Consider the following 21219-nt stretch of genomic DNA (forward strand, 5'->3'; position numbering starts at 1 on the left):
ATGCTCTACCTACCATCGCCCCTACAGCGCAGAGCTCTTTTTTATGTTACCACAAAAAAGTATTTTAGGTAATTTTCCGTAGACCATGAGACATTGAAGGAGATAAGCTTGGGTGACTGATGTTGCCATCACCAGTACCAAGCAGAGGGCCCAGAAACAGATGACTGTCCGGTCAAGGTCAGCCATGCAGCCAATGCTCTATTGCAACAGCCTCTCAAAACTAACACAAGAATAAAGGCCTGGGCTTCCTTGGTGGCGCAGTGGTTGAGAGTCCGCCTGCCGATGCAGGGGACACGGGTTCGTGCCCCGGTCTGGGAGGATCCCACATGCCGCAGAGCGGCTGTGCCCGTGAGCCATGGCCGCTGAGCCTGCGTGTCCAGAGCCTGTGCTCTGCAACGGGAGAGGCCACAACAGTGAGAGGCCCGCGTACCGCAAAAAAAAAAAAAAGAATAAAGGCCTGTTGACTAAATGGAAGTTTTTTTCCCATATTTAGATGTGAACTGTTAGAATCAATGGTTTATTTTATACTATCCTTGAAGGATCTGAGAGATTGTTCATAATTATAAACATATGCTGACACCATGTTAAGAGAAGTGTAAGTATATTCAAAGAAGAATAAAAAAAATCAGCTTACTTGGTAATATAAATCAAAGTTAAAGATAAATGATTATATTAAGAAAAAAAGTTTTTAAATCTAAAGGACATCAATGGACCATGCTAATGATTTAATAATGGAAAATTACACACAAAGGTAAAAAGCGCAATGAATTCTAATTACTGGCCCGCTCAAATGGATTCCGTTGCTAGAAGTAGTTTATTAACTCACTGAGCTAAAGTTTTTGGCTAGTAGGTAGGGGCACTTATCTAAAATGAAGACAGTTTTAATCCATTTACAAATGTAGACATAAAGCACCTGTTTGTGTCTACTTCAGCACTTGCGAAGTATGTTCTATGGAACATAAACAGCTCTGGAATGCTCCTTTTTAAAAAGAGATCAGGGTCAAATGAGTTTGGGAAATGCTGCAACTCTAACCTCCTCCCGGGACACTGTTACCGTGCATGTTAGCATCTTATGTGTTACTAATGGGGCACGTTACCTTCCAAAGCAGCCGTGGCACTTTCCCTCCCTTTCAATATAGTTCCATAGGCCAATCGACTGTCCATTCAAGAAGGCCTCTCCCATGCAGCCTTTAAAATGAGTAACCTTCACAGCAGGAGACTTCTAATGTAAACAAACAAACAAACATAATCCAAGTATATTTGTTGAAAAGAAATATATTCTCTAAGTGCACAAAACTCCTCCTTGGGAGCTCAAATCTAACAGATCCAAATTTTGAGAAAAAAACATCCAGGAAAATGACCAGTCTGTAATCACTGAACTTCCTTCCAATTATGAATTGGAATCCTAGAATCAACACAGCAGGACAAGATCTCAAAGGTCAGGTCAGTTACTAGGGTCACTGGAGAGAAGGCCCTTTAACTAATGAGGAAAGAGACCCAGAGAATGTGGTCAGTGGTGAGGGCCTGCCGGGAACTGGGACCCTTACTCTCATTTCAGAGCACTGAACCAAGTCCAGGTGAGTGAACTTTATTGGGTGAGAGGGTAACTGATGTAATAAAATATACGATGGGCTCCTTTGCTAACTGCTAATTAGTATTAGTCCACCACTAGAGTCAGAATAGAGATAAAGGGAGTTTACAGAAATTCATGTGGAATATTGAGTTTCCTCTTTTATTATTGGGGAAAAAAACCAAATAATAAAATGAACCACTGGCTTCTTTTCCATTATGCTATCTATTAAGCATGATCCTTTACAAAACCAACCCAACTCTGCAGATGAACTGTCCTTAAACAAAATAACAGAAGCAGGAAAATCTTCATCTGCCTAGAATATTTTCAAAAATTTAAACATATTCATTTTCTACGTTGGTAAAATCAGCCAATCAGCACTGTTAAGATGAACGTTCAGAAGGTTACCTTGATCTGTCCTCCAAGCCCTCCAACAAACATTAGTGTTGAATTGTTTACATCCAGAACATTAGCTGTTCCAGGGGATTTACTTGTTTTTGGTGGTGGCTTTTGAGATGCGCTCATTTCCTTTACACTCACCGAACCAATGTTTCCAAACCTAAGGGTCACAGAATTGCAAAAAGAGCACCTGCAGAATTGCAAGTTGGTCCACATACACACACATCTGTTTCACACACAGCCTCCACCTGCTTCTGCCCATGTCTCCAACTGGTCTCCCTGCTTCCAGTCTTGCCCATCCTGCCCCTAGTTTGCACTCCAAAATCTTGTGGAGTATTTCTTCTTAAAACATAAATTCCATCATGTTACCTCCTTGCTTAAAATAGTTTCAGATAATGAACTAAATATATTTGGAACGGTCTACTGCTTTTATCATTACCCTATTTTTTCAAATAACAAAGTAAAAATCAGAAATTTCCAATAACACACCATCACCAACCAACTGTGATATTACAGAAAAGTGAAAAGAAAGCTATACCTACAGCCACTTAACAGCAGTTGCCTCTGGAGAGGGGCTTTAAAAGGAAGAATTTTGCTTCGTGCCTGAATTTTGAGAAAACGCATCCCCCACTTGTACCCTCATCTTCTGTCCCACTTGTACCACTGCCAGCCACGTGGCATCTCCACCACGCTGCACTTTACTCCCCTCTGCTGGGGCGCAAACATTTTACTGGGTTGGCTGCCTCAGACTTGGACCTAACATTCTAAAGGCAACATAAACTTTTAACTTTTTTCTTCTGATTGTTGGTTTTGCTAACAAACTTTATTTCTTCTGTAATAATGAAAAAAATTATTTCTATAATCTAAACCAAGTATCCTTTCACTGACTTCCCAGAAATTTCGAAGACAGTTATATGATGTTACAAACATGTAATTACTTATAAGATGCGAGATGCTCAGAGAGAACTTTCTCTGCTACCTGGTTACATAGATACTGTGCCATTTGCTGTCATCAATCGGGAAGTCTGGAAATTCCAAACGTGTGGACCCGGAGCCCAAATCCCAGAGGAAGGCCACTTTCCCTCGCCGCATCTCCACTGCCAGGAAGTCAGCCTGGGGTGCAGGGCATGAGTTGGGATGAGTTCACACGCCAGACTGTGTGCATGACCACCAAAACACTTTAAAAGATGATTCTTACAGCATTTTCTCTACTTTAAAAATTTTTTTTAAGTAGAAAACAAAAAAGATCGTCTTTTGTCTTTAAATGCTCCCCTCCCTGGAGCTGGAGCATGACCTGGAGTATTGGTACTGGAGATGGTGGCCACCGTTGGCCATCAGTGCCCACCACCCTTGCCCAGCACAGCCCTCCATGAAGCCTCCCATGAAGTTCTCCAAGAAAACTTGCTGGGGGTTACCAGCCTCTACCGGGGTCATGAGGGGAGGCATTGCACTTGTTTGTTTGCCTGGTCTGAGAAGGCAATGCACGAACGTGAGATGTACAGCGAGACAGGAGCCATGAAATCGTACATCACGGACTGACCTGTGCTTTGCACCTTGTATCTTAAGAAGACATCTCGATGGCATTTGCGCTTGCTAATATTTTCTGCCCTAACATACCCAAGGGCTCTGACCTGTTCCCAATGACACAGTCAAATGAATCAGTAGTCTTCCATAGGGGACATGCCCTCTGGGAACCCTGGGAGTCTCGCTGGGTGGAATAGCCTGGGGGGAAGCTTGGCAATTCTGATATGCCCCTTGTGGTGCACACCTCCACTCCTGGTAACAGCGGCCAATGTCCACAGACCCAAAGCATAACTCCGTGGCTTCGGAGGTCACAGGAGACATTAAGAAAAGCTCTGTCCCACAGCTCACAGTTAAGATGGCAGAGGGAGGTACTTTTCATAAATGCCATTCTTCTCCTCACGGGCATTCAGTTCTGTAGTTTGATTATTTTTAATCTAATGTTACCAGTTTAGCAAAAGATTAGTTCTCATAGAAGAATTAGTGATTTCACAAAGGCCCTATTTTTTTTTAACCGATTCAGAAAATATACTCTGTCCCTAAGAGACTCAGCGTTGCTTTTGCGGGTCATACTCACACTGATGCTACTCCCCAGGTAGAAGAGAAGGTTGTCAGGTTCGCTTGTCTTCACATTTAGTGTTAAGCTGTTATAGTTGGTAGAAGAAATCTGAGGCTGGTAGGCCCGGATACAGTCTCTGTCTGCAGACACAGCAACTTTGATCTGTAGAAGGAAAACGGAAGTGTCCCTAAGTGCCTAAAAATCATGTAGGGCCACACGGTGGCAGCACGCCTGGCGCTGAACGGTGCTATTCTGTTCCAGATCGTCACTGCTAGCAGGTTTCCTCTCTGGATGATGCACAATGCTTCGTGTCTCACAAGGTGAAAGTCAGATGATGCTGAAACTTATTTTATTTGGTAAAATATTTTAATGTGGAAAAGTCAGTCAGGTTTTAAAAGGGAATTTTATGTTGGGAACTCTATCATGTGAGATTTAATTCCTTAAAGACAAGGAGCTTATCCAAATCACCTTGGAATCTTATACCTGACACAGGACATTTGATGATCATGTATGGAATAAATGGAGGGTTGATCTACTTACTCAGCAAATATTTATAGAGCAATTATTTCACTTACATATTTCTCTGATAAGTAATTACTTGCATATAATCCTTGTATTAACCTTCAAGATTATAAGTTTACATTAACCAGAGCACTTGGAACCATCCATCGGGTTTACATTTATTTGGTGACTGGAACTAAAACAGATGGAAACCAGAGCTCTTGTAAACCTACAGCCCTTTTCCCAAAGTGAAGTCACTCAGGGATCAAAGAATCCAGAACTCCTTTTTCTTGGCTAGAAACTTCAGGAAGATACTCTTTAGACCAGAGGTCACATCTATTGTCTACAGGTCCCCAGGATCAAGACAAATGATATTCTCTCAAGTTTTATTTCCCTGAAACGCCTCTCCTTTGGCGCACAGCCAATGCCATGTGCCGAGGATGACCAGGAAGCAGTCTCTCAAATTGTGTGTTTTATGCAGTTAGTGACCTGGATTTGTGCAGCATTCATGCAGTTCAAGTTGTTTTGTCAGAATCACAGAGAGGAGGCCCACACTGTATGAACCTTCTGAAGAGTACTTGGATTATGAACACAAAGTTGGTAAAATGATGGAAATAGCACCATACGCAACCAGTGAGACTTACAGGGATGCCGACGCTCAGGCCTAATGTGTTCTGCACCATCTAGCTAATTGGTACAGATCTATAAATCTAGGCCACGATGATAAATGTCCATAAGGACACAGAGATCTCTTTGCTAACAACATTCTGAAACACATCGAAAAAAGCAAGACTCAAAGAAAATGAGACTAATTAAATAGACTTAAATATACTTAGGTAAATATATATAAAACACGGCTTTAAATATACTTGGAGACAAGGCTGTGAGGAATCAGGGGTTACTGAGAGCTGGTTAGTAGAAAGTGTGGCCGAAGGCCCTTTGCACAGGAGGCCTCTGGGACTTGCAGTTCCAGGAGCCTCAGCTGCAGGGGTGCTGGGCACTCACAGACGCTGCTTGCTTCCGGGCCTGGCTGATCAGCAGTTTGATTTCTGATAGGTTTCTGCTCAGGTTCTCTTCTAACATCTTCAAAGGCTTCAGCCGATCAAATAAAAGGTTCGCTTGTGTTTCCACATCTTTGACTTTTCTTCCAGCCAACAAAGCTAAAACATGAGGTGGCGAGAAAGTTGGCAGGAGGGAGGAAACGAGAGAAATGAATTGGTCATTATTAATGCACTGGATAAACCAGAATATCTTAATAATCAAATCCTTGGCATTTTGGTAAATATATGAAAAATGCACCAGCACAAGGCATCAAGGCCCCTCTCTTTTTGTAAGTGCAAATCCAGATGTTGGTGCATTTTTATTTTTTAGGACTGCTGTTTGTGAACAAGGCACCACTGTGCCCTTGGCAAACTCAAACGGCTCGACGCAGACTTTCCTAATGGGAGGGGAGACCACGACCTACTGGTCACTGAGGAGTCACGGAGGAGTTCTTCTGTTTCTCGTAACGTGGCATTAACCCTGGACAGGTCAGTGGACGTATTCAACAGCTTCTGGCCCAATCCCACGACATTCTTTAGAGTGCTCGTAGCGCTCTGATTTGCAGATGTGGCCAGCTCTTTGATTTTGGCGCCTTTGTCTCTGACACCTGAAATAAATTTATACGCAAGCATGCACTCTGGTGGTTATACACAGAGAAAACCAAAAACCCACAACAAATGTAATTTCACATAGACACATGTTACAGAATTTTTTGCTGGTTGTTGAACACAAAAGGGGGCTTCTGTTTTTAATGGCAATATTAAGGCTGCATATCATACGCTCTACTGCTTCCTTTTATGGATGAACGAAATATTTTTGATGACAACCCTCTGTATTGAAATATGATTTCAATACACAATGAGATGCCATGTGCTCAGCGTCTTACATGTTAATAATCTAAACTTCTTTCTTTGGTCCCTTTCCTATCACTCCCTTCTCATGGTCATTAACGCCATCTCCAAATCATTCTGCGTCTAGATAAGAAGGTTTGGGAATTTAAATCTGTAAGTGACATGAAGTATCCTAGGCTAGAGGAAGTGTACCTGCCCACAACATCAACTGGCTGCTGGAAATAACAGTGCAGTAAAAACTAAACGGTCACTAAAGATAAAGTGGAATTCAGTTATTCTAGAAAATCTGGGGGATGGGTTTTTTTAAAGGCACTCGTATTCATTTTTAAAGTGTTTAATCACAAACGGGGCAAAGATTAACACTAGAAGAAGCTGGATGAAGGGTATGCAGGTGTTCTGTTTTTACTCTTCTTGCAACTTTTTGGCAAGTTGGAAATTGCTTCCAAATAAAAAGTTATTTTTGAGTGCTTGATCAACATACACCATGTATCCTTAAAAACAGATAAATAAGAGCAAAAGAAATTTCCATATCAGAAAATGTTCCATTGATTTAAGTCAGTCCAAAGCGCCGCAAGTCCAGCTCCCCACGGTAACTTTCATGCTTATAAGATGAACCAGCAGACGGAAGAACTTTGGAGATGTTTGGCTATCTTATGAGACTTTTAAAATAATCTTATAAAAAAAAGAAAAGGTTGAAGGAGTGTAAAATAAATCACTGCAGCACAACTCGCCTGTTATACTTTTAAAAAGTTAACCTATTAAAAATTTTAATGAACACTGCATTTCCAAACCATCAGTATTCAAGTGATCTATTTTAGAATGCTTATCGCCTCACAAAGGAAGATTTCTTTAATTTCCAAGCAAGAATTCTCTAATTTCCCACATTTGTAATGAATCTAGCATTTCCCCCTAAAGCAGGAACATTCCAGCTTCTTTACCTCCTTGCTTCTTTGAATGGCCCTTCTTTCATCTCAGGCCCATTTTAAAAGTAAGCAATTAATACGGTAGCATAAAGAATCTAAGGCTTTTGTTTTTCAGGTATAATTCTACTACTTCAATGCAGGTGTTCTGATGTTATAAAAAACATAATGATCTTCACTTCCAAACCATATTCCTCTACCAATCTTGGCCTCAATTCGGGTGAGGGGTCTCCATCAGACTTGAGGCAGGTCTTCCTCACACTCATGTGTAAGGGTTTTGCAATGAGAAGATATTAATTAAATCAAGAACCCCCCTTCCACTTACCTTCAGGAATTGCTCTAAGTATCAAAAGTGATTCATTGGTCTGCTTAGTAATTTTATCAGCATTCTCTTGAAATCTCTTTGCAGTATTTTTCAATTCACTCAGTTCCAACGTGATACCTATTCAAAGGGGAAAAAGTGTTCCCTTTTAGGCTAGTCCTAAAAAGTTGCCTAGATGAGAGCTTTATCATTCCTGACCCATCGATAAAACCAGTAGCTTTCTACAGAGACCCCAAATATTGAAAGTTTTTCCAGCAAGACTTACCACCACTCATTATAAAAATTGTGTGTTTTGGGGCTTACTTGATCATCTTTTCTACTTTGTTTCCCTTCGCACTAACATTTCTTCCTAAATTCGTGTCCAATTTAATTAGAGCTCTAGGGTGAAAAGCCGTGTTTAAGTCACTCAGTCTTAATCAGACTTACTAACTTCCTATCCACACCCAAGTCCTGGCCACCTTTGTCCCCTAGGTTGTAAGACCCCAAACATGGGCTCCTGCTCTGGAATCTTCTTCTCAGTCCCCCACCTGCTTCTCAGCCAGGGTCCCTCCCCTACTTTCCTGCTCCCTTCTGACCACCCAATAGGCACTCAACTCGTCCTCCTTCATGTTTGATCAAAGCTGTTGGATCAAAGCTTTTACTTTTAAAATTGCTGTTCATAATACACAATCACATTTGGATTCTGAACACCTGGTTAAAAAATAAATTATTGATAAAATCCACGATGAACATGATGGTTCTGCATAAAATTTTAATTGCCAGAAAGTTCACTATTTTGTGGCCTACAAAACACCTTTAGTTATGTAAACTAAAGCTACCGCCCATCAGCAGCGATGCTAGAGTTTGTGTTTAAAGCTTTATGATTGAGAATTAGGGACTTTTTATATTTTGAGATGAACATAAATTCTAAATTGTGCCACTCAAAAAGAAACAAAAAATATGCACCTATCCAAGCCCTTGGCTGTGGAAGGGTCCAGGACTGGACATGGAAGTAGTCTAAGGGGTATGAGCCTTGTTTATGGCCCACCATTTACTCCCATAGGAAAAGACAATATTTTTGTTGTATTAGAGTATATTAAGGTGACAGGTACACTATACGTTATAAAACTTGTATGTTTCTCTTACACAACAGATTCCTCTGCCATTTTGTGTTATGCTTATTGGATAACTCTTACATATGCCAAAACTGCTTACTGAAACTCTTGGGAAAAATGAAACTGCATAGGTATTTTTTTAAATAGATAAATCAATAATGATTTAATTCAGTAATTATTTAATAAGAACCTATCACGAGTCTAACATTACATTAGCCCTATGAAGAAGACACAAGAGGAATCAAACATAATACATCTTGGGCTTCCGTGGTGGCGCAGTGGTTGAGAGTCCACCTGCTGATGCAGGGGACACGGGTTCGTGCCCTGGTCCGGGAAGATCCCGCATGCCACGGAGCGGCTGGGCCCATGAGCCATGGCCGCTAAGCCTGCGCGTCCGGAGTCTATGCTCCGCGGCGGGAGAGGCCACAGCAGTGAGAGGCCCACGTACCGCAAAAAAAAAAAAAAAAACAAACCATAATACATCTCTTCAAGAAACTGTGAAACCCTGAGAGATGAATAGAGAAGCACATGAAATCACAGATAACCTGACAAACGCTATGAAGAACAGCCAGGGCTCAGGCACTAAAGCAGCGAGTAAAGATTTTGGTTCTCACGGAAGGATTATCGAGTCTATGGAAGATTGGAGGGGACTGCACATTAAATGAGATATCACTAAAATAAAAATTATATGATGTGTCTATGATAGGAAACTGGAATATTATTGTGACAAAGAAATGTTAAGCTTCAAATTGCTCCAGGAAAGATGAATGTTCTGGAAGTATGTTCAGAGATGTGTCCACAATCACTCCGATATCAACACAGTCCAAGCTGGAAACTGACCTCCATGCTTTCTGCTCAGGCTATTGCCTTCTTTTAGAAATTCAGCACTGCGCTGGAGAGCCGCTTTCCCATTAGAAACAAGAGATTCTGAGGCCTGTAAAACAGAACAATTTAAACATAGCAACTGGAGGGCAGGGCGGAGGTGGAGAAAGCAATTCCATTCTATCAGAATAGCCTCCAGTGTAGTTCCAAACAAGGAAGTCAGCGAGATAACAGGCAGGGACAATTTAAACTGTCCTATCTTATGTTTAATATATGTTCCAGTTTGTGGCTGAAGAGAAGGAACACAGCCATTTTTAAATCTATAAACACAAAAACAGCCATTATATGCAGATCTTCACCACAGGTAAGAAAAGCTGTCTCAAGTGGATATCAAGTAGCATTATCATTTTTGTTCTAAGAATTATTTATGACTTAGGAAATGAAAACTTACATCACATGATGACAGAAGCCTTAAACAGATCCCACCAGAAAAAGAATGTTGACAAGCATAGATTTAAGCCACTGCATGTCTGCTCAAGCACCTCATGGCAGGATCGCTGCCCCACAGTGCCCAGAAAAGGAAGGCGCACACGGAAGCCCCCAGGGCATTTCTTACCACGCTCGCCTTTCTTTCAGTCCTGAGAGTATCTTTCACCAACTTCTCTGATTCTTCAATCAGGCTCCGGATGTTGGAATGGACATGGGTTGCACTGGTCGCATTTAGGGACACGTGACTAACATTTCCAAGGCCACTGTGAAATCAACATATTTAGAGATGTTATGATCAACTAAATTGAACTACCCCACTATTCTTAAAAGCCTTCCAGTTTCTTCCCCCTTAGAGAATTATCATCAACAAGGAAGACAGGATTTCATGTCAACATGTGGATTCCCCTCGAACTCCAAAAGTAATCTTAAGAAGTGATAACACTAAGAACTGCTGTTTAATTAACACCCAAAGAAGAGATGACTGCTGTGTCCCATCTTTTAAACCATCCATTCTTTGATCTCTGTTCAAACCCCCTGCGTGTGTCTGGGGTGCCGCTGCATGTTTGCATTGGCTGTAATCTCTCCTGCTACGGCATGTGTTAATTTAAAAAAAAACAAAAAAGGCTTTCCTAAGCATATATGAGGATGCTGAATCTTATTCCTCAAATAGTATAGACCGATTTGAGGAAATTCACTAGGGGTTTTGGAGGAGCATCAGATAATATTTCAATCATCTGAACTTTCCTCTTGTAAGTGGGCAAATCACTCAAGAAGTTGCCAGCTGGTAATGGTGCAATTTCATCCAGCTCACTCTAGCTTCAAAATGAAATCTGACAATTGACACATCTTTGCCTGCTGAGTAACCTACTTCATTTTCTTCCCGAGGTTATTGAGTTGCGTGATTCCCAAACCAGACACCAGCAGTTATTACTTGTTACTACTTCACTGGCAAAATTCAGTGACTTATAAATAAAAGATAATAATGTTATTTAACTTTACGTATCATACCAAATTACTTTTACTACTCATACTAAGTAATAAAGATTTTGTTGTAGCTATGCCTGTAATCAGAACATTCTTTTGTCTTTTGGGAAACGATGAAAGATGAAGAAAGGAGAAGAAATGAGTATGTAATTCCATTTTCTGATTCCGATGGCAGACACAGGCGGTAGTGCTCAATGCAGCACATAATTTAAGCAATAGTCTATGTTATTCAATACATCGTTTTCAATTGCTTTCATTGTGTGGGCTAATCTTTTATGGCAGCATTCCTCAAACTGGAAAAATATTTATTTTTCTCCTTCCACAAAACACACCCGACACACAGAAACACACATATTCTAGTGTGTCCAGACTTTTTCCACTCATAATTTATAACAGATTCTAAAAGAAATAAATGTACCAACTAACAATATTGTGTAAATCACTGATAAGGCCTAAAACCCCGATTCCCTCATTTGCTGCACATTAGGTCACCTGAGTATCTTAAAAAAAAGGAAAAGTACAGCTCACACCCCACAGTCTTCGGGGGATGGGAGAGAGGCAAGTGGACACAGGCATCAGTATTTTGAAGTTCCCCAGGGTATTGCTGCAACAATTTGGGAACCATTGGCCTAAAGCTGTGCTTCTCATTTAAAGGTATTTCTAACAAGCTGAGGATATATTTGACAAATATCCAAAAATATATGTTAAAATTATGATAGTACAATGGTAGACCTTCAGGTAGTAGAAAGTAATGGAGATGGTATCTTTCAGTAGTTGGAAAATAGATTCCCAACACTTCTAATAGCCCGAGACGGGCAACCACTACCTGCATCCACGCATAAAGCCCGCGGGATCACAAGGTCCAAGAAGACAAGATGTATAAAAATAAATCAATATCTGGTTCTGTCCATAGGCAACCTAACAATAAAGTCCTGAGCACCAGGTAGATACTTAAGGCCTCGATGGCTTGATATCAGAGCATAATATTTGTTTTCATTCCTATCTGGTTCAGTTTGCATTTTTCCATCATACGGTCCTGCTGATGGTCAACCACGTTACCAGACATGGGAGAAAATCCTCCTTGCCATGGAAATAAAAGAGAAGTCTTCATTTTTAGACAAAAAAAGAATTTCACTCAACACTGTGATCAAAATAGCCATGCTTTTTCTCTCTGATCCACAGATCACAACCTGAGAACTCCTGCAAGGTGTGGTCTCACCTGTCCAGAGCACCTGCCAGTCTCTGGAGCTCAGTGGCATGATCCTCCGCTCTGTAGACAAGGTCCAGTGCTCTTCTTTTGGACATCTGCATGACCAGGTCATCTACGTGGTGCCTGATTTTGGCAGTCCATAGAAGCAGCTCATCCCGGTGATGCTCTAACTGCTACATAGAGAAATTAACATTGTGACTACATGTGCAACTATTTAACAATGTATCTGAGACGTGGGAAGATTCTTTGGAAACTTTGGGTACTGCAGCTGTGCTGAGTTGGGACTTACTGCTAGAGCCTTTCCTGAAGCATTTGCAGGTGCAGTGGCAGCATCAAGCAGTCCTCTTCCTTCTGCGATTAGCACTGACGTCAAGTTTTGTTCTTCTTGAACACGCAGCTTTTTATCCTGTAGCAAAAATCACCTCTAAGGATGCTTCATAAAAGCAAGTCGGTTTCTGAACCGCGGTGCCTGACACTATGTGCTGAAGTTAGCCTTCGGGGCTCTTTTTTTTTTTTTGTGCGGTACACGGGCCTCTCACTGTTGTGGCCTCTCCCGTTGCAGAGCACAGGCTCCAGACACGCAGGCTCAGCGGCCATGGCTCATGGGCCCAGCCGCTCCGCAGCATGTGGGATCTTCCCGGACCGGGGCACGAACCCGTGGTCCCCTGCATCGGCAGGTGGACTCTCAACCACTGCGCCACCAGGGAAGCCCCGGGGCTCAGTTTTTAAGAAGCTAAGACTGGTATCATTTACATGGGAGAATGTGGTACCAGCTCTAATGGGGAGAGAGCTGGTAAGACTCACGCTGAACTCTCGCAGGTTGGCCCTGACAATGAACAGCAGGCGCCTGCTTTCCTGGGTCTTCCTCTCTGCCTCCCTCAGGAGCTCTTCTGCGGCCTGCACTTTACTGCTGTGTCTTGAAAGGAGGCTGCTTGCTGCTTCTTTTAACACCTCCAACTCTTGCTGTGGTTTCTGGTAATTTTTCTGAATTTGTGACAATAAATCTTCAGCAGCCCTGGGAAAATAATAGACGGTTCACATGGTAAGAAATGAACAACAAAGCTCGTATCATTGAAATGATAGTGGAAGAAACTTTTTGTTTTATACAGGAGGTTCTTATTAGTTATCCATTTTATACATATTAGTGTATATCTGTCGATCCCAATCTCCCAATTCATCCCACCACCACTCCCCCGACCCCGATAGTGGAAGAGACTTTTACATAATCGTTCTGAGTTTCTTTGTGACGTCCTAAGTGGTACCTTGTAATCTCTTACAAAGGGAAACAATTTTTCTAAGACAGCTATTAGTATGGCAGATTTACATTTTATCCTTAATAAACTCTCCTTATTCACAAACTTACTAACGTATTTTAGTAATGGAATTAAAAGAAACCATCTCAGTGAATCTTGATTCAGAAAATTGGGACCATAGTCTGTGAGTGACGGCAACTGAAATCTTTCATTATAATATGGCCAGAAATTGAAAAAAGGAGACTCTTCAGTGATTTGCTCTCAAGTTACCAGTGTATTTATACAACATAAAAGTTTTTCTGCAGCTAGTTAAAAAACAGATTTTATAAAAACTTTCAAATCCAAATTGCCAATAAAGATATAATTTGTACCACTGATAAAAGCAAGCTTTAGGAAATCGAAAGACATTTTCCTCTATTCTTTTGTAAATTGCTATTTCAATCAAACTTAAAGCTCTATAGAATGATACAGTTTTCATACTACAGAACTTTGCAGTGGTTGAATATATCCCATTAACTTCTTGCTTCAATTTGTCAGAAGAACTTTGAACAATTTCATGGAAAATGCCTTGTAAATCACCCTTAGCTTTCACACATCATCAGATCGCTGGGCTAAACACCACAAAAAAACATTTTCCAAAGATACATATTTGAACTCTGACATCATTGAGCATTATCAGGAATTATTTGAACATTCTTATGATTTTTAATGATTATAAAAATGATAGCAAGATGTTGCATTATGATACAGGCAACAAGAACCAAAAAGAGCACATGGGAAACACACAAATAAATCCAATATATTCCTAACATGTGGCCATGAATCTGTCAATTCACATTGTTAAAGAAGGTATCTCTCAAAGAAATTTAAATATAGAGGTCAAGTTTTCATCTATGAAATGAATTTACCACCTAAACTGTGATCAGATGAAATGATATAGTCAGCAGTGACTTGAAAGACTAAAAAGAAAAAACACAAAACCCCTCAGCACTCTTAGCTTCTTCTTGTAAAATTTATTTAGTTAACACAGTAAAACAGTGTTTTTCAAACTGCGTTTCTCCACAACACTAGTGCCGTGAACAGGTAAGCAAGTTCCATGAGAAAGGGTTGCGTGCTGCAGTACATTTAGCTGTGTTCTCCAGGCTCCTTTTGGAGATCCTGAAACATCAGCCTGAAGACTTGTAGTAAAGACCTTGTCTCTCCTTAAGACACTGCATTTACCAAATTATCTAGGCACAGGACACATTTCTTTACTGAAATATCTTTTGAATGGTGTGGGGACACCTGCGTGGAAAACAGTTGGGAAACACAGCTACAAAGGATAATTTACAGGGTGCGGTAAAGGGAAAGATAGCAGGCCGGAGTTGGCTACCCTTAGAAAGGCCTGCTTGCCAGGCTGGCCCTCGGCTGGCGTCTGCAAGTGCTCCCGCTGTCCCCTGACTGATAAGGGTGGCTCACTGCCTCGACTGTTTGTGCAAACAATGTGGTTTAGGCTGAACACCTGCTTCCCTCCTGGGAGTCTGGAATGTGGGTATGTGCCGGGCAGAGGGAGCCTATGGGACCAGCCCCCACTGAAAACCTCAGATGCTGAACTCTACGGGCTTCCCTGGGCATCACACACAAGCTGCTGCATTTTCATTGCTGGGGGGAGAGTGTGCTCCGTGGTCCCTCCTGGGATGGAGAGAGTGCAGGGAGCCTGCATGGGCTCCTCCCAGCTCCCCTGCATCTTCCTCATGATCCAGCGGTGCATCCTTAATACGCCACTCTAGGAAATCTCAGCCCTGAGTCACAGGAGTCCTGGTGAAACTCTGAATGTGGAGGTGGCCTTGGGGACCCTGACACATGCACAATAAGCAACTAGGTTGTGTGCTAAGTACTCTCACTTACAGGATTGCCTTACTTCAGCATAAATTATCAATCTTCTAAGAATTATAATAAAAAGGCTGAGAAATAAGTCCTAAAATAATCCATGAAATTTGAAATGACTTAAGTACACGGATTATCTATGGAAGAAAGTGGAGGCCTAAGAATGCATTTAAAAATCTTTTTAAAATAAAAGTCTCAGTAGTAATAATTTAACTTACAAATTAAAGAGAGAGTTTAAGAATCTTATTAATAACTTAATTCCAAATAGAAATAGAAGAGCTACAATGACAGAGAAAGGGTGACAGAAGGAGGGCCTAGTGGGGACGAGGGTCAGGGGGCACAGGTGGGGAGAGGGCCCCCTGCCTTCTCCCATTCCTCTCAACTGCTACTCAGTAAGTCAACTTTTCCCAGTTGGACTGTGAGCTCCTAGTGGGCAAAAGGCTTTATTGTTCTCTTTTGTGTCCCCAAGTCCTAGCACAATGCGGGACACCTGTGGGCTCAATCCACTTTATTGACCGAATGACATGACCGTGGAAGGTACTGGTGGGGGGAGGACCCCTGCAAAATGACTCCTGGGATCTGCAGGGATTCCCCGTCTGAGGGAGAGACGTGCAGCCGAGGGAGAGAATGAATGAGATGACCGACCACGTGTGGTGCTGGGAGGACCTTGAGTCTAGGATGAGCTGGAGCCGGGTGGATGGGGGGAGATGGTGAGTGAAGAGGGAGGCTGGAATGAATACGTGATGTTTACATGTTGTCCAGGAGGCAGTGGGGAGCTGAGGAAGGTGGGGAGAGAGCAGGGTGCCCTGGGGTGGCTGCCTCAACTGCAGGCGGGTCCTGGGACCACCTGCATGGAGGTATGAGCCTTTCCCTGTGGGGGTCCCCACACCATGCATCCAGTGAAGGGAGGATGCAGGGGAGGGGCTGGGTCAGGGAGAGGTGATTACAATCTAGTGTAGGTACACAGCCATGGTCTCTGAGCTGACCATGGAAATTCCACCCACCCATCTTCTATGGACTGGGTCTAAAGTGTACTTCCTGTTGTTTAGGGCTGGAAAATAACGGTTTAATGTCAGACAGATTTAGGTGTGTAGCCAGATTTCATATTGTCCTGCACGTGGGGCAAGCTACTAATATTCTCTGGGCCTCAGTTTCTCCAGCTGGATATTTCCCACCTAACAAGGTGGCGGGGATGAGCCCCTGCAGTCCATGAGGGGTGCAGTCTACACCACCCAGCACAGAAGAGGTGCTCTGTAGATGGCGGCCCCTTCCCCATCCCCTGGGTCCTCGCCCACTTCTGAGCCCCCCTCGACCAGTCCATAGTCCTCTCAGGGCCCTTCTTGGGCCCTAACAAATGTTCTAGTAATTAGATTATGAGTCCCCTCTCCAAATCCCATGCAACATAAGTTCCTCCTTTTGTTTCTCACAGAACAAATTAACAACGTCAAAAATCCCATTCAATGATGAAAAAAGATGTCTAAGCTCAGCTCTCCCGTGTGTGCCGGTAGAAGTGGATGTCGTTTTTAAAAACGTTTTAGAAAATAATTTGGCAATGCAAGTCGGGAATCCTCAAAATGCAAACTCTTTGGCTAAATGATTTCACTCCTTAACATGTACCCTGATAAAATAATAATGTGAAATACAGAAAAAGATTCTTATCTAAGTTGTTCATTACAACATTATTTAAAATAATAAAATATATTAAAAATAGTTTAAACATCTCACTATAGAGACTGGAGTTTTGATGGAGTATTATGTGACTAAACCAGTACTTAAGACATTTATCACAACCTGGCAGAGAGATAGCTTTGCTATTACATCAAGTAATTACTGTGTGAAAATACTACGAAAAAAGCCTGAAAGCAAATTACAAGCTCCTAGTGACCATGTCTAACAATTCTTTGTGATCTGTCATTTCACATCATGGGTTTTGATGACAGTGTGCATGACTGAGCTAAATTAATCTGGCATGATGCCAAACTGTCCTAGAGTTCACAGCCTCAGTGGTAGCCACTGCCTGTGTCTGCTTCCATGAGAGTTTACAGCATTACACTTAATCTTCAAGAAAGACAGTATCATGAGGTTTTTTTTTTGTTCACACAAAGTAGAAATGCTGTTGTTAGGGTCGCGGAGAAAAACCGAACCTATGACATAATAGCAAAGATAGAAATTCTACTGATCACACTTTTCTCTTGTGGAGGGGCCAGCACCCAGCTCTTCTCCTATGACCTTCTGCCCCACTGAGAGCTTTCTTTCCTTCTCCTCCACTTGCCTCCTTCCCCCTCAGCTTTCAAGTTCCTACCTCTAATTGGTTGTGTCATGAATGGTATTCAGGCACTTACTTGAGTCCAAGAGTGGCATTTTGGTGCAACTGCAGGAAATTCCTTTTCTGAATGATTTCCAGCAACGAAGTAATGTTCTTTTGCATATTCTGAAGAGTAGAACTGGGTAACTGGACATCTTCATCCAAGGTCTGATTTAGAGTTGCTGCCCTTTCGATGATTTCTACGGAGAAAATATATCAATCATTGAATAAGTTTCTCAAAAATGGACAGTACTAAAATGGAAAAACTTAGAACCTTCTCCAGTAAGGCCTGCTCTGCTCACCTAAACTGGATTGAACCTCTAGCCAGGCCAGGTCAGCCCATATATCCCAATGCACTCTGGACATCCTCTGTCAAAACACTCATGGACTTGGGATTACTGGTTTATTTCATGTCTGCTTCCCCAGTACCCATAAACTGTAAGGGCAGGGGCTGTGCCTACCATGCTCACGGCAGCATTCCCTGCCCCTGGCACGAACATCTGCATGTAGAAGCACTCAGTAATATTTACTGCAGAAACAAACCACCAGTACTTGATACTACTCTTTTTTTCTTTTTTTTTTTTTGCGGTACATGGGCCTCCCACTGCCGCGGCCTCTCCCGTTGCAGAGCACAGGCTCCAGACGCGCAGGCCCAGCGGCCACAGCTCACAGGCCCAGCCGCTTCGCGGCATGCGGGATCTTCCCGGACCAGGGCACGAACCCGTGTCCCCTGCATCGGCAGGCGGGCTCAACCACTGCACCACCAGGGAAGCCCGATACTACTCTTTTCTAAAAAACATGTCATTTGTTCTAATAATACCCTTACCTTTTGCCCTATAAAGTCTGATTCGTATTGGAGTCTACGTGTTTTATGCCCTTACACCATAACCCAAAAAGAAAAGCCAGAATTTCTGGTAGCCAAAAAACTGACAGTAGCATTCTAAAAGCCAGATCAGATGGGACATCCCAGTTGAGTAGAGAGTAAATTACTCTGATATTAGGACATACTTTGGGACCACACTGAAGCTCCAAATCCCATCAGCTCCTATTCTGGGCAGAGATGGTGCTGAGAGTTTAGCTAAGCTACTCTGTGGCATTGCTGCCTCTGTGTCCATTTCATTCAGCTAAGTGGCCTTCAGGGACCTGAAACTAACACTGGCCCCTCATGCAAGCATATGCCCTAGACGCAGCCGCAGAGGCAAAGCAAATGTAAGTTCTAGATATGACTTCCCCAATGGCCCTAGTGATCGACAGTCTTCCCGTCTCCCAGCACCTTCCCCTTCCATGCCCCGTAGATAAGGTCCCTGGGGACTTACCAAAACCCTGCTCTTTTGCTTTGGATTGGCCAATCTGGCCTTAGCCCAGGAACCCCAAAGCTCTCCACGCACAGACCCTAATAAAGGCCTGCGCTCCAGGTACCGTCTCCCACTTTCTGCCTGCACCCTGCCTTGACCACGTCGTGTGGCCCCTTGAGATGGGCTGGCTACTTCCTCAGGCTGGACCCCCCCGAGCAATCAACTGCTCTATCTCATCTTCTCTAGTGGTCTGTTGTTGGACCTCGGCTCACCACTCGGCAAATGTGCTCCGTTTAATAAGTGTTCATTTGACAAATTCATAATGGATGGGGAGGCACCATATCTATTTGATACTAAGGACCGAAGTGTACGGCATGACGTGGAAAAGAAAAAAGGAAACATCCATTTTTTAAAAGATAAAACTCTCAATGAAAGACAACGATGTGGACACTGGGAAGGCTCCAGGTGTCCAGTCTAGGAGTCTAGGACATGGTTACTCATGTGCTGAGTGAAGCGAATAAGCTTTTCCTACCGAGGAAGCCAGACCCGCCAGACAAGGCTCCGAGGACACTACCTTGGATGTCTGCCTGCAGCTTCTCCGTAAACGTCAGGAGGTCACGACTCTTGTTGAGGATCCTTTCAGTGGCCCTGGTCACGTGCTGGCTCCGTGTTAACACTCTGTCCAGCTGATGGAAAATAAAGGCCTCAGTTTAGTTTGACTTTGAATACAACGTGAACTTCGGCACTCCAGATGTTGTCTCTTTTAAGCAACAAACATATTCCAGAACACAGAGTGAAGATGTACACCATCACCTATGCTAAGGTCAACAGTTGGGTTGGAAGTGGACGAGGTCGTTCATGAAATGATTTACTGCTCACTCTGTGTGAGAAAAGGTGGTCTATTTTTTTAAAGGCAACCTAATTGGCCATGAAGCCACAGACTCCCCCAATGTCTCCATTGTGAAGACCTCATGTTCACTTTAGGACCCAAATATGCAGAACCTAGAAAGTAAAATCTTATTAATTTCTACTGACCGTGAGAACTTAGTCAAGGAGTTAAGACATAGAGTTAGGCAAATGGGCCTGCTTCTGCCAGGCTGGAGACCTGGTACTCAATACCTCCCAGTTTCATCAGTAACCTGCAGTAATAATGACACTGCCTCACAGGACTTCATGATGATTATATGGGATGATGTCTGTTAGGCCGGCAGTCCAGGGGCTGAGAGCTGCTCTCAGCTGTTATTTTTATTAGGAATGCTCTAATTTGTGAAAAGAAAGGTTTCATAAATTACAAACGTAATTTCCAGGAATGTAAAGTAACTCAGAATGGTTCTAAAAGTGTTTTCGAGTCAAAATCCAAAGAGAATCTTCTTTAATGGATACAAGAATTTATTTTCATCAGCTTATCACTTCCTACCAAATGTTTGCTTGCAGAGGTACTTTAAAGCCCACATATAAACCCTTAAACTCTTCCCAAATCATCATTAATTCCAGGCTAATACATTTTAGGGTGCACGATTGTATACGTGTGTGGATGTTGAGAGACAGAGACAAGATACATATATACACAGATACACTATCATACACATATCAATGTGCATACATGCATATCTATGTGTGTGTGTGTGTGCGCGCGCGCACACACACACACACAAAATCCATGAGTGAAAATTATAAATTTAGCAATAGGCCTCCCTCGCCATCTGCAAATGAGCAGATTCTTTTTTGGTCACTAGAAACCATTTATCTGGCATGGGCTAAACAGAATAAATAACCCCCTGCTGACATCAAAGTCCACAAATCAGAAGCACAGGGCTGAAGCCTGAGTGTTGCCGACACCACACAAGGAGCTGCGCTGGTGTTGGGGGCAGGGGTGGGGACCTCCGTTCTCACCTTGTGCAGTGAATCCAGGACAGGGAAGAAGCCCCATCTTTTCATGCCGCCCACCCCTGGTTCCCAGGAGGAAATGAGAGGTGATGGTAAAGTGGCAGCCCGACTCCTCCCTCAGTGGACAGGACAGCAGAAATTAAATCAGGAGCCTCTTCCCACTAAAGCACAGAAGCTGGCAGCATCAGAACCGATTTGAACACAAAGCACCTGGAGCACAGCTCCTGGGAGGAAGAGGCTGCCCTGGTCTGATCAGAACCTTCCAGGCAGCCACCGGCAAGGGATCACAAGGGCTGGAGTGGGTGGGGGAGCGGGCCCTTTACGTGAAGA

General features: G+C 42.8%; 1 protein-coding gene across 2 annotated transcripts in view; it reads right to left on the reverse strand.

Moving 5' to 3' along the window:
- LAMA1 (laminin subunit alpha 1) overlaps positions 1-21219 on the reverse strand; it is a 161230-nt gene that overhangs the window by 32142 nt on the left and 107869 nt on the right. For both annotated transcript variants that reach the window (XM_067699663.1, XM_067699662.1), the window contains 14 exons: positions 19577-19688; positions 17745-17907; positions 13088-13298; positions 12573-12689; positions 12293-12456; positions 10217-10352; positions 9619-9712; positions 7688-7804; positions 6016-6198; positions 5556-5710; positions 4068-4211; positions 2949-3082; positions 1979-2129; positions 1098-1222 (listed from right to left, as the gene is read on the reverse strand). In XM_067699663.1, the coding sequence (XP_067555764.1) occupies positions 1098-1222; positions 1979-2129; positions 2949-3082; positions 4068-4211; positions 5556-5710; positions 6016-6198; positions 7688-7804; positions 9619-9712; positions 10217-10352; positions 12293-12456; positions 12573-12689; positions 13088-13298; positions 17745-17907; positions 19577-19688 (2006 nt within the window). The remainder of the gene's footprint in view (positions 1-1097; positions 1223-1978; positions 2130-2948; positions 3083-4067; positions 4212-5555; positions 5711-6015; positions 6199-7687; positions 7805-9618; positions 9713-10216; positions 10353-12292; positions 12457-12572; positions 12690-13087; positions 13299-17744; positions 17908-19576; positions 19689-21219) is intronic.

Source organism: Pseudorca crassidens, chromosome 12 (assembly GCF_039906515.1).
Source record: "Pseudorca crassidens isolate mPseCra1 chromosome 12, mPseCra1.hap1, whole genome shotgun sequence".
NCBI classification, from domain to species: domain Eukaryota; kingdom Metazoa; phylum Chordata; class Mammalia; order Artiodactyla; family Delphinidae; genus Pseudorca; species Pseudorca crassidens.